Raw genomic sequence first — 22921 nt, forward strand, 5'->3', positions numbered from 1 at the left:
CAGAATGCAAAATAACTTAATTTTTTCTTATGAATTTATAATTAGATAGTTTTATATTGTTTATAATTAAATCCTTAATATAGCTGAGCCATTATACTGTTCTCCTTACAGAACTGAGGCCTTAATTATCTGTATACAGTAATTCCTCATTTAACACTATAGATGTGTTTCTGAAAATGTTAGTGCTAAGTGAAAACGTACTATGGGGGGGGGTGTCAATTTTTCCCATTAAAAATAATGGAAAAGGTGGAGGTTGCATTTCAAGTGGTGGTGGCAAAGTCAATTTTTTGTTGGTGCTGGGTCATCAATGTCAGCATTAGATATCTAGCAACACAAGATAACTAACAACACAAGTCACCGCAGTTTGTTGATACACGAAGATAAACACATGAGTGAGCGGAGGAGCGCTGTGAGCACGTGAGCATCCGCTCATGCGTCTTACCACTATTTTCACCAACTCATATCGCCGCACGAAATAGTCCGCCACTTGATTGTTTTTGTGTTATTTCGGGGATGATCGTGTTATTAAAAAACGTTCGCTAAAAAAATTGTGCTAGTGCGAAAACATGTTAAGCGGGCTCATGTTAAATGAGTAATTACTGTACTGTCTAATCATCATGGGATCATAGAATCATAGAACCATAGAGCTGGAAGAGACCCCAGAAGGTCATCAAGTCCAGTCCCCCACTCTAGGCAGGATATTTTGTCTTTCATCATTCCTAAGATTGGTGATATGTTGTTAAGCTAAGGGGGAGAAAAAGATTAGAAATAATATAAATTGTCCCATTAAGAAGAAATGTATATACAAATCTCTAAGATTTATTGTTTTGATGTTAAACTAAACTACTGAGAAAACCAATCACAAAAAGATTATTTTGAAAAATATTTTCAGAACTGTAGATGAATACAGAAAAGTAGAACACAATGCTGCTGTACAAATCCAGAGCTGGTTTCGAGGATGCAGAGTCCGAGCATACATCAGGTATTATGGGTTTTTTTTCTATTTTAACCTTTAGTTTCAGTCACTCATAATTTTCTAAAACTCTCAGTGTACTTCACTTGCTCTTTCTCTGAAAGCTAATGTTTCTGTAAAATGATTATTCTGTTTTTGAATAGCATAAAATACATACATTACCATTACAAAAAAAATTCTTATGATTTTTTTAAAAATTGTACCGCTAAAATGGCTGGCATCCAAAAGTTGCCATATTGTATGGAAATAGCAGGGACTTTTTAGAACAGTCTTTCAGTATTCTAGAGATATTTGAGTTTGACTTGAAAAAAATAGCATATTGTGCATTAAAAGTGCCTTTTGGACAAACTTTTCTTCCTCAGTTTTGGTATATTCTGTGAAAAGAATTGCATGATGTAATCTACTGGATAAGGCACAACCTATGACTTAGGAGACCAGGGTTCTATCACTGGATCTGGCAGGCTAGATATTGTTATGATCATTTGAGAAATTGCATTGATCACGTAATTAAAAACTGTGGCCCCGATTCTGCCAAATCTTTCAAACTTGTGAACAATGTTTAAATTAATCATTGTATGACAATAATGAAAAGAGGACAGACGACACTCAATATAGTTGTTATGAGGCATCAAACTTATTATTAGAAGCCTGAGGCTACTTGATAGATAAAAGTGCACATAGCTCCATTATCATGCAGTATCTACCCAGAGGCATATGCCAGCCTCCTTCTTTTTCCATAGAAAAAGGTTCACCAGCCAAACCATTTCTAGGAAAATTGCATTCCCCCCCCCCCCCCCGGAATGAGGGTGAAGATGGGGTATAAGAAAGGGGGATTGTCAGTCTTATGAGTACCATGTCAGTCCTGTCTGCCGTGTGAGTCATAAAACCCCCTCCCCTTGTTCTGATCCTTTAACAAACACCTCCTTTGTAAGTCCTTTAGCAAGCCATTTATCTGGTCACTGTATCCCTTTCCTATGGGGTTCCTGCACTGGACAATGACCTGTTACTTACATAATGAGTTGCAACATCTTAGCCTAATTCCCTTCTCTACTCACTATAACAAAAGCCCTTCTTGAACCCCCAGGAAGATAGGTGAAATAAAATCCAGGCTACCTAGGCCACGGTTTCCCAACCTATGGGTCGGGACCCAAATATGGGTCTTCATTACATTTCAAAAGGGTTGCCAAGTGTCTCCCCAGGTGACTCTGCTCGCCCTCCTTCCCCTGGTTTTGAATTGCCTTGGGTCACCAAGTCTTCCTGAACTGTCAAAATGGGTCCCCAACTGGAAAAGGTTAGAAATTGCTGACCTAGGCCAATGTGGTGGTGAGGGAAAAAAATCCTTCTCTGCCCCCCCTAGAAATGAGCGACTAGCGTGATGCCCATGGCAGTCCTGACCATACCTCGTAGTTTGCCAACTCAGGAGGAAGGGAGGAAGAGTGCTGCTTTGCTTGTTGTGGGAGAAAAGGGTTTCTCTTGCAAAGGGTGATCCTGGCAATTCCCCAGACCTTCTGGTCCCTGGGTATGAGTAAGCATTGCCACACTGGCCCATTCCCTCTTTTTGCAGAAGCTACTAAGTCCCTGACCCAAACCATGCTGAAAAAGCGTTAGTACCTCTTGGCATGCCAGACAATGCCCCCACTTAAGGACCAATGCACTCACATGCATAAATATTTGCAGGATTTGGAACCATGTAATGCACACACCTAAGCTGGCTGGGAATTTTTTTTCCCCTTGGAGAAATATCACTAAATCAATTTTTTTTGTTGTCAAACTTTCTAGAATCCCCAAACTGAAAATTTTAGAATTTTCTCAATTTTCAACATTTTCCCATTTGACCAAAAGAAGTTTGGAACCATTCAGAAGTAACTATTCTCCATGAATTGTTTATCCAGTCACATAAAACCCATTCTTAAATCTATTTTGTAATGCTTAATGATGAATAACTTTTATAAGATTAAATTTAAGTAAGTGTGATGCAAATCACCTTTTTGGAATAAGTATAGAAAAATATAGCATTGTCTAAAATATTGGTAAAATCTTCCAGTTGTTACTGATAGATACATTAGTCTTTAAATATAATAATTTTTAATCAAAATATTTTGTTTTAGGTACCTCAACAAAATGATGATTATTATACAGAAATGGTGGAGAGGCTATCAAGGAAGAAAACACTTCAGAAAAATGGTGGAGGTAAGAAATGGATTTTTTAATTGCTATAAACATTTTATCACTCAAATGTTGTTCATTAACTTGCCTCCGATTCTAGTAAAAAAGTTGAGAGTTTAGACCTCGATCCTGCATACATTGAGGCATATGCCTAACTACTGTGAGTAACTAACTCCATTGATTTCAATGTGACTGTTCATGGTAGTAGTAAAGTTGAGCATATGCTTCAGCTCAGCAATGAACTCTGCACTTACAAAAGTCTGCCTCTGTTGGCTTTGGGTTGAAAATACTCTTTTTCTGGCAGTATTCTTAATTCTGAAAAAAATAGGATAAGTCAATTTCTCTATATATCACTATTTTGTGTTTTAGCGGTTTAAATTTCTTACTTAATGAACCTTGAAATATTTGAGGTTTTGCCTTGAGGCACACAGCAGATCACAGCCAATCTAATTCCCTTGATGGACTTGAAGAAAGAAATGTATGATAGTACACTAGTTTAAACCTCTGTTAAGAGGCTTAGAAAATTTAAAAAAGATAATTTGCTTAAACATACAATGATAAGATTTTTAATCAGTAGTTTACACCACTAATTTACCAATTAATGCTAATATTTTCTATTCCAGTACTTTTTAATTTTTTCTTCATTGATTCTTGACTAATTTTATTGACGCGAAAATATTTTCAATATAGATAAAAATACCTACAAAGCAAAAAATGTAGAGTACTAAATAATAATAGTTCAAATTCTGTTGATCTGTTCCCCACAGACTGACAAATTGGTTGGTCAGATTTAGTGCATAATATAATAATCTATGAGCCATCTTTAGAGGTCTTGTTTTTCAAGGTACGTCCTATTTTACTGCTGTTTGTTTGTGCAGAGTGGAGAACTACACGGTTTCAGAATTCTCCTCTGAAAAGTGACTCTGCCCTGGTGTACACTAGGGAATTATTTCAAAATAATCCTCCTTATTTTGAAATAATAAGCAGAGCATCCGCACTACCAAGCCCGTTATTTTGAAATAACACGCTGGTTATTTTGGAATCGTACTCCTGCTTTCCTCAGTGAATAGCGCTTATTTCAAAATTGTTATTTTGAAATATTATTTCAAAATTATTATTTTGAAATATTATTTCAAAGTAATTACTCCCCAGTGCTTCCAGAGGCTCTAAGTCGAGGTAGTGTGTCTACAATAACGAGGCATGTCTTGGGCTAATTTCCAGGCTCCCCCGGAGTGGGGACACACTATTTCGATTTTGTTATTTCAGGAGTTGTTATTTCAAATTTAGTTATTTCAAAATAATTTCCTAGTGTAGACATTCCCTATGTGTGCTTATTGGGACATACCCAGTAAATAGTCACCTCCTGGTAAATGTTCTAAATAGAAAAAAGAAAAGGATTAGACTTAGCTCAAAAACATATACAGGCAGTCCCCAACTTACGAACTGGTTACGTTCCGAACACCTAGTCGTAACTCGATTTGGTCATAAGTCAGAAATACCCTTAAACACACTGCCTGCGCGGTTCGAAAAACTTGACGTACATGGTTCTCAACTCAAAAATATTATAATGGGATTAATGGGAGATTGGTCGTAAGTACAGATGGTTATAAGTCAGTGTGTTTGTAAGTTGGGGAGTGGCTGTACAGTAAAATTCAGAACATGTCAGTTCAGCATGACAGTCATTATTCAGGATCAAGGATCATCAATCTCTGTTTCTGGCATGTGATTACAGACTTATTTTGAGGGCTTTAGTGAGACAGAGGTGGCATGTAGGCCTTACATTGGCCCTCTGCACTGGGGTCACTTTTTGTCACGTTTTATTCAGCTCACCAGATCTACACAGGCAGATATCTCTGGGCATTCAGATATTCAAATGCCAATCTTTTGGTAGATAATAATCAGTTTTTGGTTAAAATAGTAGTGGTATCATCTAACGTTCCGTCACTTATTTTGTTTTATTTGTGAGAGGTGTACTGAGAGCAGTGACACAGACTGACAAAATTTCAGATCTAGAGCTCTCAAATGGGGATAGAGGGAACACATAATCATTTTCCTGGTAGGGATGTGGAGGAGGAACATGTGAGGACACCGAGGAATTGCAAAACTATTCTTCACATTGAGGTGCCTTGCACTATTGCTTTGCCTTTGAGACTGTTTGGGTATGTCTACACTACAGAGTTAATTCGAAATAACAGTCGCTATTTTGAAATAACTTTGAAATAGTGGAGCCCTTAGTTTGAATTAGGTAAACCTCATTCTACGAGGAATAACACCTAATTCAAAATAGCTAATTCGAAATAAGTACTGTGTCGACACTTATTTCGAATTAGAGGGCCTCCAGCCCTTCCCAGTTCCCGCTGGTGGCCACTCTGGGCCAAACCAGGGAAACTCCTCTCCTCTCCCCCAACCCTGGGGCCCTTAAAGGGGTAGACTCTGGCCAGACAGCACTTGCCAGAGCCAGGCCTGCCAGCAATCTCTGCCCCTGACCCAGTAGCCCCAGGATGAGCCAGGCAGCCAGTGCCAGCCAGCCATCCTCCGCCCAGTCCCCCAGCACCCAGGAGCCAGCCAGGGGCCGTAGACAGCGCACGCCCTCATGGACTAGTGCAGAGATCATGGACCTCATTGAGGTTTGGGGGAGGCCCCCAACTTCCATGATCTCCGCACTAGGCAGAGGAACGCGGCCATCTATGGTTGCATAGCGGCCACCATGGCCAGGAAAGGCAACAGGCGCACCCAAGAGCAGATAAAGGTGAAAGAGTTGCGGCAGGTGTACGCCAGAGCCACCAGGAGCGGCGCCGCAGCAGGGGCTGACACCTGCCCCTACTTCCCCACCCTCGACTGACTCCTGCGGGGGTGGGGCAGTCCGTGCCAGCCCGGGAGGCAGCGAGCTGGGACCGGAGGGCCCTGACCCGGGCACACCAGAGAGGCCACTTCCAACTGTCCCGGCACCGGAGTCAGCAGGGTCAGCCAGGGAGGCCTTACCAGGTAAGTGCCAGCACTATCCCCTACCCGGGGAGGAGGCGGAGTGGGAGACCAGGAACTGTGTGCGTGGGCCTTGCCTCCCATGGATCACGCAGCCACCTGTGCACGTGCAAGCACGTGCCATGCCACCGTTGGATAGGTGGCTCCAGCTCCGTGACATGCAGGGGCCATGGCCCAGTAGGCATATGCGTGTGTGAAGAGACCTGACATGCTCCCAACCCCGGGGCGGGACCCAGCAGGACGCTCTCCCTTCACACGCCCCCTCTACACAGAGGCAGGGGACATCTCTACCGCACCCCGACCGCACTATACACGGCACAGGGGCATAGGTGCGGTCTTGGGGCAGCTCTCAGTCCTGGAGAGAGACAGACATCCTGACCATGCCTCTGTGCAAGCACATCGGCTCTGACGGTGCAGGGCACAGTCGCCCTAACGTTGCGGGAGGTGGGCTGGACATCATCCACTGTGTCCCCGTGGAGAACTGACCACTTCTCTTCTTTCTCTACAGCTGCACCAGCTGCTCGTGCAGGGCGCACCGTCCAGGACATGCTCCCGCACCTGCGGCCTGCTCCGAACTACCAGCACACAGCAGGAGTACAAGGACCAGCACCTGGGGGACTTGCGAGCCGTGCACCGCACCATCCAGGCCTGGATGCTGGAGGACCTGCAGCTCCGCCGGGAGCAGCTTACTGAGGACCAAGCCATGAATGCAAACCTGCAGGCCCTGCCACAGATCATGCTGTCCCATGCCGGTCCTGCACCTGCTGCCCCCCCAAATACTGTTCCTCCTCCCACTCCTGCCCTCCCCACCTCTTCCTCCTCAACCTCCACACCCTCCTCCTCAATGTCCACACCCCCCACCTCAACCTCCGCACCCTCCTCTCCATCCCCCCGGGAACACCGAGGCCCCCTCCCCGCCGTGCTGGGAGAGGGTTGGCCCGGTGAGACCCCCAGCCCTGTGCTTCCCCTCCCCCTTCTTCCCCTTGCTTCCCCCTTCCAGCTCCCTCCTCCCAGTTTTCCCCCTCCCCTCTCCAACCCTCTCTCCTGCCCTCTTGCACCTCCTTTCTCCCATCTCCCCAGAGTTCATTCCCCCTCCCCAGTTGTGTTAAATAAAGACAGGTTATATTTTTGAAAATACGTATCTTTTATTTGACATCAGGAAGGAGGGGCTAGGGAAAGGTAAGTGGAAGGACGAGAGGGAGGAATGGGATATAAGCCCCCAGTGGGGCAGACCGGGGAGACTCTTAGCGCTCCTCAGGATGGAAGCTCTCCTGCAGGGCCCCCTGGATCCTGACAGCCCCTCCATGGTCCTCCTGGATGGCAGCCCACAGACAGTGCAGCCAGGCTGCTGGCAACATGTCCACGAGATGCAGCACAGTCCCCAGGGGCAGGTCTGGTTCCCTGTAGCAGAGTGCCACGGTGTCCCATGTGAGGGCAAGCAGAGCACTCTCTGACACAAATGCTTTGCTGTTCCTCAGCAAGCAGAGAAACCTGAGAACTGTCTGTCCGGGATGGGGGATCAGGTTCCTTTAAGCACAGACCTCGGCTAGCCTGAGGCAGCAGCCCCACACACTAAGTCCGACCCTGATGCCCTTTTGGCGCTGATTCCGGCCAGCCTTACCTTCGATTCAGGGTCCACTCAATGTGGACGTGCTATTTCGAATTAGAAAAACGCTATATGTGTCATTTTGATTTAGCTTATTTCAAATTAACTAATTCGAAATAAGTTAATTCGAAATAGTGCTGTAGTATATACATACCCTTTGTTCTCAGCTCTTAGGGTATGTCAAGGCCAAATCCCCACTCTGGCACAATGAATGCAGAAGTGGGGACCCACAAAAGTACCCCAAAACCTTGTCTTTCCAGGCTTTGATATAAAGCTTTCTTCCCAAATCTTAAAAACTTAGAGTTTGGGGATAAAAATCCACTGCCACCACCCAAGCAATGGTAAGAAAGCCAGGGAAGAGATCACTTGGGAAATCTCAGCCCTAAAGTAAAACCAGGACATAGAAAAATTAACCAATACCAGGTTAATAAAAAAAGAGAGAGAGAACTTTTATTATCACCACAAGCATAATGACTAGTTGGAAAAAGTCACCAATTAATATACTCATGGAGGACCTCCCATGGGCCAAAAGCTTACTTACACAGGAAAGGAAAACCCATTTTTAAATGCACAGACATCAGATTCCCATTGCCAAACAATACAAAAATAAAACGGATTTATCTAAACTTTACCCTACTTACAGATAGTGAAAAGTCTTTTATTGGAGAGAGAGACATGACTGTCTCCCTCAGTATCTGGAGAGAAAAACTGCCAGGGACAAATGAGGGAAAAAAACCAAACGTTCCTTTGTCCCAGTTTGAAATCCCTATCTGCATTTTTATTGGCTGACTGCTACCTGGCTTGGGTATAGTTAACCCCTTAGTCCCCAGGCTGCTGCCCATCCCTCATGGTCATGACAGGGTATGTCTATACTATGCACTTATTTCGAAGTAAGGTATTTTGGAATAACAACTCCTGAAATAACTATTTTGAATTAGCCCATCCACCAGTGTTCCCTCTAAGATTTTCCATCCATGCGTGGAGTGAGTTTTGTCTTGTGCACCATTATTAAGGTCATATGCGCTTGTTCAGGTCTGTTCCACTGTGGACCCAAGTTATTAACAAATACTATATAAATAAAATGTCATGGAAAAAAGAATAGTAAAATTCAGGAAAATGAAGATCCAGTACTTTTCATTAAAAATAATGCCCCAAAATATTCCAGGTTATGTGCCAGACTAGACAGATAACCTTTTCTCCTTGTAAAACCAACCCTTTCTCCTTGTAAAACCAACCCTAAAATAAACTGTCAGATAAGATCTGAACCCCCTTTCCATTGCCCTATGCCAATCAAGTCCTTCATATTGATAGTATGAAGAAAATAAGGATGAGAACATACAGCCTGTTTTTGCCTTATTCAGATGAAGAGATTCTGTCAGAGTTTGATAACATTTCAGATGCAGAGGCTGTTATAGGAACAAAATGCATATCAAATGTGTCTGCATAAAGGTCTCTTTATCAAGATAAAATCCTGATGAAAAATGCTACGTATTCTTTCTTTTCTAGCAGACAGGTCTAAAAGAACCCAAGTCAAGAATATAAATCTATATTTAATGATGGCATTTAAAGTATCACACATTAACCCTGAAAATCCAGTGCAGCCTCAAAATGGCCCCAGTTCCTACTCCAGCAGTAAGGTGAGTGCTATTGCACAGCTCTGCGAAGGAGGTGGGCGGGGGTAGAATTTTCTGTGCACAGCCACGCAGGCCCACACCTTACAGGAAGCTATGGGGTCCACACCACAAATGCCCATTAAAAAAACACAGAATTATGTTGAAAGAGCACGTTCACACTGATTGGAGTCTGAATCATATTTAAAGCCCCACCTCTCCCCCATCCCTGGAAGGATGCCGGGCTGGACATCAGGACAGCAGTCACTTCCTGCAGCTGCTACCTGAGTCTATCTGAAGCTCAGGCTTAAATAGGCTTCCCTCTACAGCTGTGTTTCAGTCTCCTCTCCATTGCCTACCTCCTTGAGGGACAGCAAACTCTTCTCACTGCATGCTCTGGTTGCCCTTGTGGACACCATGTTACTTCTGACATGGAGCTGGCCCTGCTACAAAGCACTCACTAACTCTTGGACCTCATGCTGAACCTCCTGGCGCAGTCATTGCAGGCTGCCAATGTGGCACTATAGGACTAGGACCAGCAGCTCACTCTGGGGCACCTCCTCACCCCACTACATGTGCTTCTCATGCACCACAGGCCCTGCTGCTCTCCCCTGCACACCATGCATCACCTCTTCTAGCACTGGGAAACCAGTTCTGACTGGTGGGACCGGATCATTATGGAGTGGTGGAATGAGCAGTAGTGGCTCCAGAACTTCTGCATGTGGAAGGACACCTTCCTGAAGCTGTGCGAGTGGCTCGCTCCTGCCCTCAGGCAATGGGACATCGATGACTCGCCATCCCCCTCCAGAAATGTGTTGCCATCACTATTTGGAAGCTTGCCATGCTGGACAGCTACCGCTTCATCAGGGACCAGTTTGGCTTGGGGAGATCGACCGTTGGGGCCATGCTCATGAAGGTATAACTCTCTTGCTGTTGTTCCAGGAGGGTGGTGAAGCACTGGAATGGGGTTACCTAAGGAAAGCGGGGTGGTGGACTCTCCTGCCCTGGAGTTTTTTCAGTCCTGCCTTCACAAAACCCTGCTGAGGATGGGGTAGTTGGGGTTGCTCTTGCAACATTCACAGCCTCAATTGGGCCTCCGACCATCAGGCCTTCTTTTACATCAACCACAAGGGGTACTTTTCAGGCCTTTATTGACCACTGAAGCCACTTCACTGACATTAATGTCAGGTAGCGGGGAAATGCGCATGACACCCATGTCATTAGGAACTCCAGCCCCTTCCAGAAAATGCAGACTGGCATTTTTTTCCCCAACTGCACCATCAGGGTTGTGGACATGCCCAGGTGCATCGTGGGCAACTCAGCCTATCCCTTGCTCCCCTGGCTAATGAAGCCCTACACGGGACACCTGGATCCCACCAAGGAATGGTTCAATGTCAGGCTCAGCAGTGCCCGCATCATGGTGGAGGGCACCTTCGGCCATTTGAAGAGGACATTTCAGTGTCTCCTCACCCTCCTGGACCTCAGCTAATGGAACATATCCCAGGTGGTGGTGGCCTGCTGAGTCTTGCTTGAGCAAGAACAAGGGGGAGACTTTCCTTCCAGGGTGGAGGGCAGAGGCTGAGCAGCTCACCAGGGACTTTGAGCAGCAGCACACAGCTGCTATCCTGCAAACCCATAAGGGCGCATCCATGAAGCCTTGAGGGAAAGTTTCCGACAAGGTCAGCTATGACACCCTCCCCTAGGCCTCCACACAAGGGGCCTCTGCATTGCCCCCTGTGCCTTACCTCCCACACCCCTCCCCCTGCAGACTAAATAAACTAGACTTTTTGTTTTGGTACAATCAATTGTCTTTTTTTTAATTTGGGGTAAATATAACAGAGGAGGGACTGGGGAAAGAATCTGGGAGCGGGGAGGAAAAGAAAGGAGGGGAAGGAGGAGCTCAGGGGTGAGACTGGGACTGGTGCCTCCCTTGGGTGGTCCTCAGCAGCAATGGGGGTGGGGACTAAGGGAAAAATCCAGAGGGGCAGAGGCGGGTGCAGGGCGACTTGGGAATTAACGGATGTGGGGTTGCAGCTGCTGAACCGCTGAATTGTGGCAAGCAGGCAGTCGATGACAGCAGTGTATGCGGCACACATGCTGTGGTTCTGCTGGGACAGTTCCTGCCAGGTAGTGCTGTGCAGCTCCAAGTCATCATTCCCCCTCTGCTCCTGCCACTCGAGACACTGCTGCAAGGCATGCAGGTAGGTGATGTATTCCCGCAACAGGTCCTCACGGGGTCGGCTGCAGCGGTGGCTCTTGTGGAGTCAGGAGGATGGTGCGGGAGATGGTGAATGTGCCTCACTCACAGTTGGTCTACCTGTGAAGAAAAGTGAGAAGGGCAATCATCCCAGGAAACACTATGCTGTAACACTTTATCAAAAGGTTTTGGTTCAGACAATGGCAAAGTGTTTTGAGCAAGGCCATCTGTGGCCAAGCATAGGGCAATGCCCTGCCAGGGCACAAATGTCCCAGCAGAGCTACCCCCACATACCAGGGAGAAGCAGGCATAGGAAGGTGCCAGCCAGGCCAGGAGCCTGCAAGTGGGATAGGTGATGGGGCATCTCGGCTTCCCTCCATGCTGTGCCCACGCCAGGTCTGGCAGTGGTGGCATTCCACAGGAAGAGGTCTTCTATACTTGCCCTCTGGAGGAGAGGGGGGAAGGATGTTAGGGGAGGTGTGTGTGAGCGGCTGACTCCGCTTTCTGGGAAGGGTGGTATTGTGTTCCCCTTCATGTCCTTCCTCCCGGCAGGTTCCCATGCAGGGGCTTAGTGTCCTCTGTCTCGCCATGCTTGACTGGGATCAGGTGCTGCTCCGGGAGTGTGGGTATGACACTGTGGCCTGTGTGTGTGGGTGTCCATGACACTAGCTTCCTTAGTGGTGGCTTGTGGTGGGAAGGTATCCCACAACAGATTTGGGAGTGAGGGTATGTCTACACTACCACCCTAGTTTGAACTAGGGTGGTAATGTAGTCAACCGGAGTTGCAAATGAAGCCCAGGATTTGAATTTCCCGGGCTTCATTTGCATGTTGCCGGGTGCCGCCATTTTTAAATGTCCGCTAGTTCGGACTCTATGCCCCGCGGCTACGAACTAAGTAGTTCGGACTAGGCTTCCTATTCCGAACTACCGTTACTCCTCGGGCCTGCCAGCCAGGGGCTGACCCGGAGGCCTGCCCCCACTTTCAGGCTCTGGACCGCATCCTGGGGGCTCATGCTGTCCATGCCCCCCGGGTGGTGATCGACCCTGGGGCAGAGGGCCCCGTCCCGGACACCCAGCTGCTGCTCCATAGTGGGCAAGGCCCAGGTGCACGGTCCCTGGGCTCCCTCTCCCTCCACCTTCCCGTACACATAAGGGGAGCATGATGATATTCACATGTGGAGGCCTCTCCGGCCTCGGACGACACAGGCAATGTGATCTGTGGGGTTCCTCGGGGGTCCTGGGTCCTGGGCAGGCTCTCTGAAGGCTCCTGGCTCTTGGTGTCCTCCTGCTGTCCCTCGCCAAGGTAGGCAAGCAAGCGGAAAAGCTAACCGGCTGTCCAGGGAGGTCCCTTTAAGCACGAGCCTCAGATCGCCTCAGGCAGCAGCCACACAAAGCAACTACTGACCTGATGCCCTGCCAGAACCGGTTTCAGCTGCCCTAATTCGAACTAGTTTTTAGATCGAGATGCACTAGTTCGAATTAGCTTAGTTCGAATTAACTAATTCGAATGAAGTTAGTTCAAATTAGTGCTGTAGTGTAGACATACCCTCTGTGAGCAGGAGCGAAAGGTTCCTTTGTGGAAGCCTCATGCTTCTGTCAGCTCTGGACTAGCGCTCCATGTGCACTCACGTGCTTGGGCTGCTGTGTGATCCCCAGGCTGAGCAAGGAGCATGCAGCCACTTGCTGATCACTTCCTCTCCCTGCCTGTGTCTAGGGAAGGTAATAGAACTCATCTGACGGGCCTTCCCCAGCTTCATCTGAACCGTGGGCAACATCCTGGGAGGGGGGTACCTACTCCAAGGAAATTATGACCCCCTGACTGGCAGGCATTGTTTCCTGGCTGGCCTCCTTTTCCTCCTCCACCTCTTTTTTCTCATGCACAGCCCTGCCCTCCAGGAGGGTCACAATGGGCATATCCAGGCCAGAGTCCATGATGAGGAAGGGGGATGGGACTGACACTCCCCCCCCCCCCCCCCCCAACCCAGATGCTGCTCATAAAAGTGGCAGGTTTGGGGTGCCATTCCTGTGCAGGAACTGCATTCCTTGGCCTTGGTGTAGACCTGCCTAAGTTCTTTGATTTTCATGTGCACCTTCTCCTGTGTGCGCATGTGGTCCTTCTGGCCCAGGCTTTTGGCCATCTGGCCATACACATTGGTGTTCTTGCACCTGGTGTAGAAATCCTGGAGGTTAGCCTCCTCACCGCAGAGATCCAGGATCTCTGCACCAGATCAGGAAGGGGCCCTCTTCTTCTGTACCTGGGCAGGGGCTTGAGAGCTGTCTGCCGGTTCACTAGCAGCCCTGGGGGGCTTAGTTGGAGCACTGGGATCAGCCATTGCAGCACAAACTGCTTCTGAAGCTTCCCTTGTGTCTGCAGCTTTAAGGCTGCAGGGGAAGGGAAACTATAGAGTTTTGAGGGGTGTGGACAAAATGGCAGCTGTGAGAAGCCCTGGAGACAGAAGTGGCCTAAGGCGGGTTGCAGCAGCTGGTGCCCCAGGTGGAACACGCGATTGGCGTCCCCTCCTGCATGGCCGTCAATGGAGTGATGTCATCATCGAGTGCCCCGTTGAAGGTGGCGCCCCAGGTGACAGCCAAGTCGGCCTATAGTCACGGGCTGCTCCTGCCTAGAGGCTAATTATTTTGAAATAAGCACCCTATTTTGAAATAGCTGTTTTGAAATAGGTGTTATTCTTAGTGAAATGAGGGTTTATTATTCCAGAATAAGAAGCCTGTTATTTTGAAATAATTTCAAAATAATGTGTTTGTTATGTGGACGCTCACCTTATTATTTTGAAAATAAGTGAGTTATTTTGAAATAATGTTATAGTGTAGACCTGCCCTTAGTGGCTTGATTCTTTTTCTGTTGTTTCTCTTCAAGGAATTGGCTGCTTGGCAATTCAGTTTTGTGACAAGCATGAGTCTTTTTCAAATTAAAACAAATTCCCTGCAGTCTGTCAGAGTAACAAGCATTAGAAAAAATAAACCTGGTCTCCACCCTTTAAATGAGGAAATTAGTACTTGCAAAAGTTTTCAATGAATGAAAACTGTTTTTCATAGCTGTTACCATGACACACTTTCAGCAGAACACATCATTTTCAACGTCTTCCAGTTTATGTACAGAATTGGGCAGAAAGAGCAACGATGATGGGGGAGAAAAACTAGCAAAGGAGGCAAACAGATATCTTGAGGCTGAGGTAAAGAATTTAGAAAATGTCAGAGCGACACAAAGGGCAAAGTCTGAAGGATGGTTTCAAGAGACAATTTCTCTCACCCACAACATGAAATTGAGACTTTTACAAATTACATCAATGCTGGAGAGTCAAGCTTCCCCTGAAATTCTGAGAAGGATAGAGGACAAATAAATGCAAAGCAGCCTCTGTATTTAAAACACAAGATAATAGGATCTACTATTATAGAGCAGATCATCCATCCATCTTGTTTCTGATTGTAACCAATGCAGAGAGGAACAAAAACACCTAATAAGACTTCCCAGTTGTACAGTGGTGAGCATGGGAGAGCTTCATCCTCCACCCCTCAATATCTTATTTTGTATTTAACAGCAATTTGGCTAAGGAGAACTAGATTTGACAACTTTTAGAATCTTCTTCTTCGAGTGCCCCCGTGCTCCACCATAGGTGTCGGGCTTGTCCAGTGGTCAGAGATTTTCAGTAGCCATAGTCAGCCAGACTGCCCATGCGTGGTCAGTGTCTCACGCCATTCACGCCCTTTGATTGTTGCACGCGAACCGGCTCCCACCAGTTCCTCTCAACCGTCCTCGGTTGCTGGCGGAGCTTCCCTCGTCTCTTCATCAAACCAGAGTTTTCCTCCTAATAGTTCATCATATACAACAGCCTCTCTCCGACTTACAAACCGGTTACGGACCAAGCAATTGGTTGTAACTCGATTTGTTTGTAAGTTGGACCCCATTGAGTTACACGCGACCGCACTGTTCGTAAGCGCGGACCGCGTTTGTAACTCTGGGTCCACCATTTATGACAGTTTTAGTCGTAACTGCGAACAGTCGTAAGTCAACCGTTCACAACTTGGGGACCGGCTGCAGTTAGTTTATAGTTTAATAGTTATATCTTGTCACAATAGTTAGTAGGTCGTTAGTTTAAAAAAAAATCTTGTTCAACTGTTGGCGTTTTACCTAAAAAAATAAAATAAAAAAAAAGAGGAGAAAGACTTTACGGTGGGTTTGCAGCAACGTCTTGGCCAAACCTCATTATGCCTGGTTCACCAGGTTTTAAAAAGTGCTCCCTTTGCCGAGAAGTCATGCCGGCGTCAGACGGCCATTCAGCCTGTATCCGTTGTCTGGGGGAGGCGCATATCCCCCAGAAGTGTGAGCACTGCTCTAAATTAATGGCCAGGGTGCGCAGGGATAGGGACATGTGCCTGAAAATGATTTTGTTTGGTAAGGCCCTGCAGCCTTCAAGCGACACACCACTGCCGACTTCAGAGGTGGCTGTGACGCAGAAGCGGAGAGCTTCGTCCCCCAGGGTGACCGCAGCAAAGAAAGTGAGAGCATCCCCCACACGGTCTTTGCCTTCTGAATCCACCATCAGGGTCAGCAGAGGGGTTAAGCCAGGCACGTCGGGAACAAAAACATCTTTGGCTGCAAAAATCTAAAAAATCGGCTATCCCGGCACCGAATGGCAGAGCACTGCCAGCACCAAAGACAGTACCGTCACCAAGAACCACTCAGAAGCGTTCCTTGGCACTGCCGTCGGCATGACCATCGACCCTGCCAGCACCCACACTGCCATTGGCACTGGAACATTCAACATCAACGCCGGTGCCGTACTCTTCAGCGCCGCAAATGGCGGAACCACAGCAGACATTGGCACCGATGCTGGCGGATAATGGGGATGAGGACATTGTTTTGGACAGTGGCACCACAACGGCATCAAGAAAAGCCGCTCGCAAGACAGACACTCGTCCGAGCTCAATTTCCCGTTCTCCAACCTTTTTTCCGGCACCGTCTCCCTCACCTCCTAAGTGTCACTCCCCCATACAGAGTGGCCGTCGGTACTGGAATACCCGTGCCTTTTACTCACTTCAGCACAGCCCTACATCACTGTATTGAGAGCCACCGATGCATTTGCACAGGCAAAGCTTGCTTTCTCCTCCACCATCTGGCAGGTGTTTGCCTCGTTTAACTCACTCACCGACGCGCTCTCTTCACATAATCTATTATAGAAGACACGGCAGTGTAACATCCTCCAGGTAATCATCACCAACATAATCCGAGAGTTACTATGATCGCTACTACAGACCATGCCACTATTATAGGTCTCACTCCTATGGCTGATCTACATGCTGTTGCCATTCTCCTGACTATCATTATGTCCCAGTCGCAACACAAACACAGCAGAAGGAGTGTCCTACAGCCCCACCTTTAAACAGCCCTCTGACACAACCACAACGGTCTGAACCAGAGGAAGGTCAATTATCCGAGGGTGAGGACCAACCTCCTGATACTTCACCGACTGACCAGTCCTCATCCTCTCCTGATAAGGCGGTTTTTCCTGGGGACATGTCGTCTCTGGACAACGTGAGACAATGTCAGGAACTTTTTAAGAGAGTTGCTGAGAATCAGGACATACAATTAGTTAGCGGAGGTGCAGACCAAACAATACCGTCTGCTGAAAAATCTCCACCCTCAACAGCGCTCAAAAATCACTCTTCTGATCGATGAAGCAATTATGGAGGCCGTGGAAGAAATTCAGCAGACCCCAGCCTCTACAGCACCAACGAGCAAATGGGCCAACAAAAAGTATTTTGTCCCCTCTAAGAGCCTGGAGTTTTTATTCAATCACCCGCAACCTAACTCTTTGATGGTGGATGTGGCCCAGCAAACGTCCAAGATGCCACAATTCAGAAACACCGGGGCAGACAAAGTCGCAAAAAAATTGGACATCTTTAGCAGGAAGGTATACTCATCAGACACTCTATTCCTGCACATTGCAAACTGTGCCGCCCTACTTTCTAATCATAATGTTGATAACTATTTGAAATTGACGGAGCTCGCCCAATACCTCCCTGACTCCAAAAAGCTGCTCTTGAAGTCATTTGTACAGGAGGGCTGTGCATCATCCAGGGTAGGGCTTCAAATCACCATGGATGTGGCAGACACAGCGGTACGTTACATGGCCACAGCTGTTTCTATGAGAAGAGCGTCTTGGTTGGCTACAGCTGGAGTCCCCAAAGAATTGCAGGGCAAGGTGGAGGATCTTCTGTTTGACAAACGGAAACTGTTTACGGATAAGACGGATGAGGTCCTCCAATTGAGAAAAGGTTCGCCCACAACTTTACATACTCTGGGGATGTATACCCCTCCCTTTAGACCAGTGGTTCTCAACCTTTTCCAGATGGGGACCCATTTTGACAATTCAGGAAGACTTGGTGACCAAAAGCAATTCAAAAATGGGCGGGAAGAGTGGGGGCAGAGTCTCCTGGGGAGACACTTGGTGACCCTTTTGAAATGTAATGGTGACATAGGTTGGGAAACTCTGCTTTAGACGCGAATGATATTACCCATATCAGAGGAGATATGACTACCAGTATCAGAGGCAACAACATCGCCCATATGATCATTCTCACCTGAAACAGAGTCCTCAGCGCAGACGCCCTCAATCAATCTGCGCGACCAGTCAGCCAGCCACGAAGCAGCAGGTTTGACTCCTCAGGCGAGGGTGTGCACACAGTTTATGTTGTTGGGAATCAGCACCACATCGCTCTCTTGTTCCACCATCGCTTATGGTCGTTTTACCATCAGTGGGCCAGTATAACATTGGACCGATGGGTTCTGGAACTTGTGGCATTCAGATTCACAATTTCATTCACCTCTATCTTCCCCAGTACCCCACCAACCCTGTTCATTTACAGGAATCCATCTCACGAGGATCTCTTAAGAGAAGAGGTTCATCAACTCCTCTCCATTGGGGCTATAGAGAGGGTCCCAAATCAGTTCAGAGGAAGAGTCTTTTACTCCTGCTATTTTCTGACTCAAAAGAAAACGGGAGGATGGAGGCCCATTTTCGATCTGTGGAAGTTGAATTGTCACCTCCGGAAGCAGTGGTTCAAAATGGTGACTCTTACCACCATAATACCATCACTCGACAATGGAGACTTTTTTGCATCCCTCAACCTGCAAGACGATTATTTCCACATTGTCATTCACCCAGCACACAGGCGATTCCTTCATTTTGTAATCAGTGACAATCATTTCCAATATCGCATACTACCATTTGGTCTGACATCAGATCCTGGGGTTTTCTCGAAAATGCTTTCTGTTGTGGCAGCACGTCTGCGCCGCAGAGACATCATTATATTCCCTTATCTGGATGACTGTCTCGTAAAGGGCAGATCACAACAAGAGATATCCCACATGGTTATGTTAACCAAACAGACTTTCAACTTCCTGGGCCTCATAATCAATGAACAGAAGTCCACAGTGGAGCCAACAGTGGACAATAAATTTAATAGGCGCCAGGCTCAATTCTGTCTTACAAGGGTGTATTTACTGATAGAACAGTTCCATGCAATACAAGATTTGGTAGCCATCCTCCTACATACCCCTACAGTATCGGTACTGGCTTGCCTACATTACCACATGGCCGCTACCACCTTTGTAGTACATCATGCGCAACTCAATTTCCGATGCCTCCGGCATTGGCTGGCTTCGGTATATGTTCCCACAAAACACAGCATTCAAAAGTCTGTAGTGCCTCCAACCTACATCCGCAGCTCCCTCTCATGGTGGACCAAACCGCACAACCTCATGGCAGGTGTCCCGTTCCATCACCTGCAACCTACCACTCAGATAAATACAGATGCCTCCCTTACCAGCTGGGGTGCGCATATGGACGGCATGGAGGTCCAAGGCAGGTTGTCATATTCTGAATGGGCTCTTCACATTAACCTTTGGAGCCGAGGGCCATCTTTCATGCATGCAAATATTTCCGTGCTCACATAGCCGGGACAACCATCAGGGTATTGACCGACAATATCGCCACGATGTATTACATCAGTGGTCTCCAACGTTTTTACACCCAAGATCACTTTTTAAATGACAGACCAAGCCAAGATCTACCGCCCCGCCCCTTCCTTGAAGCCCCGCCCTCTCTAGTCTCCTCCTCTCCATCACTTGCTATCCCCAATCCTTATACTGCTGCTTTTTTTTTTTTTTTAAATCTTCTGTAGGAAGTGGTTTTTCCAATATTTGGCCTGCCTAGACTGTACCAAATGTCAGAAAAAAACCCATCCTTTTGGAAGCCCCTTTATTTCTCGTGGAAAGAGAATATAGGGGTGACTGAAAGAGCATGTTTGATCTTCCACTAAAAAAAGCAGAAGAACAAATGCAACCCTGGACGCAGAAGAGTTTTTCTGGGATATCTCCAGAATTCTGAAAAACTCCTGCAGTCTAGCCGGACCCTCGCTGGTTTGAGACAGGATGTGTAGTCTCTGGGGTGAGAATGAGGGATTTGGGTGTAGGAAGGGTTGAGAGGTGCAAGCTCTGGGAGGAAATCTGGATGCAGGAGGAGGTGGAGAAGGGGACACTGGCTGGGGGAGGGGGCTCCAGGCCTTGCAGTGTTGGGGTACTAAGCAAGCCACAGGCATGTGGATGTGAGGGTGCAGAAACTTGGATTGGGGTATGTGAGGGGCTCAGGGCAGGGGTTTCTAGTGTATGATAGGCTCAGATCTAGGATCTGGGGAAGGGGGTATGCAGGAGTGGTTGTGGCCAGATGGGGGCTTGGCCCCAGTTGGGGGTTTGTTGGCCAGGCTTCATTTTTAAATAAAAGACTATGTCAAACACAAAAAGTTTCTGCATTGTCTTTATTTATGAGAAGGGCAGGGATCCTGCCTTGAGTCAGTGGTCACTGACCCATAGACACGGTACTGGAGAGGGGTGCTAGTGGGTTCTGGGGCAGGGAACAGAGTGCCAGAAGGACAGGTTTCTGCAGCAGGGGCCAGGGTGCCAGTGGGGGACAGATTTCTGCAGCAGGGGAGCAGGGGGACAGGTTTCTGCAGTAGGGGACAGGGTGCCAGAGAGAACTGGTTTCTGCAGCGGGGGCAGGGTGCCATGGGGGCAGGTTTCTGCAGCGGGGGGGCAGGGAAGAGGGAACTGGGGGGAAGGAGGGCAGGGGACAGGTTTGGGGCAGGGGAGAGGGAACAAGGTTCGGGGGCAGGGAGCCCCTACACCAGCTACGGAGGGAAGCCTCCATCCCGCTGCTCCCTCCGGGACTGACCCCCGCCTCCCCATGAAGGAAGGAAGCCCCGTTGTGCGCCTCTGCCGGGCCTGACCCACCACCCCCACCGAGCAGGGAAACCCACTCAGGCGACCCCTCAGGGTCATCACTGTAATAGAATTCTACTTACCTGGCACCAACAATGCTATTGTGGACTCTCTGAGCAGACATTTTCCACACGATCACGAGTGGGAAATACATGCAGACATCCTTTGATGAGTTTTCTGCTTGAGGGGAACTCCTTGGATAGATTTATTTGCCACCGAAAACAACAGGAAGCACTGGCACTTTTGCTTCAGGGCGGGCATTGGGAAAGGATCGCTAGGAGATGCGTTCCTTATCAGCTGGAATACATCGCTACTTTACGCATTTCCCCCAACCCAGAGTATTAGAAAAAATCAACACGGATTTGGCACAGGTGATCCTCGTAGCTCCGGCATAGGCAAGACAACTGTAGTACCCGTTCCTCCGCCTGATGTCGGTACAGCTACCTTACCCTCTTCCTCCCCTGCCAGACCTTCTTTCTCAGAATTGTGGTTCTCTCCTCCATCCCAGGCCAGAGACTCTGCATCTAACGGCCTGGCTTCTGACTGGTTCAAGGAGACCGAGCATCTCTGTTCAGAACACGTAAAAACTGTCTTGATGAATAGTAGAAGAAAGTCTGCTTGAACAATTTACCTTGCAAAATGGCACAGATTTGCACTCTGGTGGTCCGACAATTGGATTGACCCCGATGCGTCACTCCTCGATTATGTCTTCTACCTCAGTGAACAGGGCTTTGCGTCACTCCTCGATTATGTCTTCTAACCAGTGAATAGGGCTTTGCATCTCGTCTCTGAAAGTACATTTGGCAGCTATCAGTGCTTTTCATCATCCCATAGAGGGGGTATCTATATTTGCTCACCCAATCACTAAAATATTCATAAAAGGTCTGATAAACCTTAACCCTCCACGTAAACCACCACCACCCTCCTGGAACCTGAACTTAGTATTGGATACTCTAATGTATCCTCCATTTGAGCTTTTAGCCATGACATTTCTCCAAATGCTGACCACGAAGTTGGTTTTTCTCTTGGCAATCACATCGGCATGCAGAGTCAGTGAGTTGGCTGCTCTGATGGCAACCCCACCATTCACATTGTTTACCACGGATTCAGTCATATCACATTTACACCCTGCTTTTATTCCCAAAGTTTGTTCTTCGTTTCATGTCAACAAACCCATAGTGTTACCCTCCTTTTATCCGAAACCTCATTCTTCTTCGTGGGAAGCTTTGCTGCATACTCTCGAGCACTTTCCTTCTATATTGACAGAACCCGAGAATGGCACAAAATGGATCGGTTGATAGTATCAATTGCAGAACAATCCAAAGGCAATGCTCTATCCAGCCAACATATTGCAAGGCTTGTAGGGACATGCATTACCACCTGTTATGCCATCTGTAATAAACCTCTTCAATTCCAATCCAAAGCTCACTCTTTGAGAACAGTAGCTACTTCTACAGCCTTCACATGAGGAGTCCCATTGAGCGATATTTGTTGAGCGGCTACCTGATCATCGAATACTATATTCATTTACCATTATGGAATTGTACAACACTTAGTCGCTGATTCCACTGTCTCTTCAGCAGTACTTTTGACTGCGGACAAATCTTAACTCTGGAGCACATTCTGGGTATTGCTGTGTAGTCACCTATGGTGGAGCACTCATGGGGACCACTCGAAGAAGAAGAAGTTACTTACCTTCGTGCAGTAATGATGATTCTTCAAGATGTGTCATCTTGGATGCTCCACGTCCTGCCCTCCTCTCCATTCTGGAGCTTTGTTTCTTTCTTGTTACCCTTAACTGAGCAGTGAGAGGAACTGGCTGGAGCCGGACTGCATGCGATGATCAAAGGGCGCGAACAGCGTGAGACACTGACCACGCATGCATAGTCCGGCTGACTATGGCTACTGAAAATCTCTGACCAGTGGCGTCAGGATGATCTCAAAACCTATGGTGGAGCACCCATGGGGACACATCTCGAAGAACCATAGTTACTGCACAAAGGTAAGTAACTTCTTCTTCTGAGTTAGCCAGGTACATTTCTGGAGAATTATATTAGGTTCATTTTCCTCCCTATGAATCAATAAGCTCCTT

At 47.4% G+C, this 22921-nt stretch overlaps 1 protein-coding gene across 1 annotated transcript in view; it reads left to right on the forward strand.

Annotated features, from left to right (window-relative positions):
* Positions 1-22921, forward strand: part of SPATA17 (spermatogenesis associated 17) — a 252327-nt gene that overhangs the window by 3230 nt on the left and 226176 nt on the right. Inside the window, exons 2-3 of the mRNA XM_006137342.4 lie at positions 893-982; positions 3082-3163. Of these exons, the coding sequence (XP_006137404.2) occupies positions 893-982; positions 3082-3163 (172 nt within the window). The remainder of the gene's footprint in view (positions 1-892; positions 983-3081; positions 3164-22921) is intronic.

This window comes from Pelodiscus sinensis, chromosome 3, assembly GCF_049634645.1.
Source record: "Pelodiscus sinensis isolate JC-2024 chromosome 3, ASM4963464v1, whole genome shotgun sequence".
Classification (NCBI taxonomy): Eukaryota; Metazoa; Chordata; order Testudines; family Trionychidae; genus Pelodiscus; species Pelodiscus sinensis.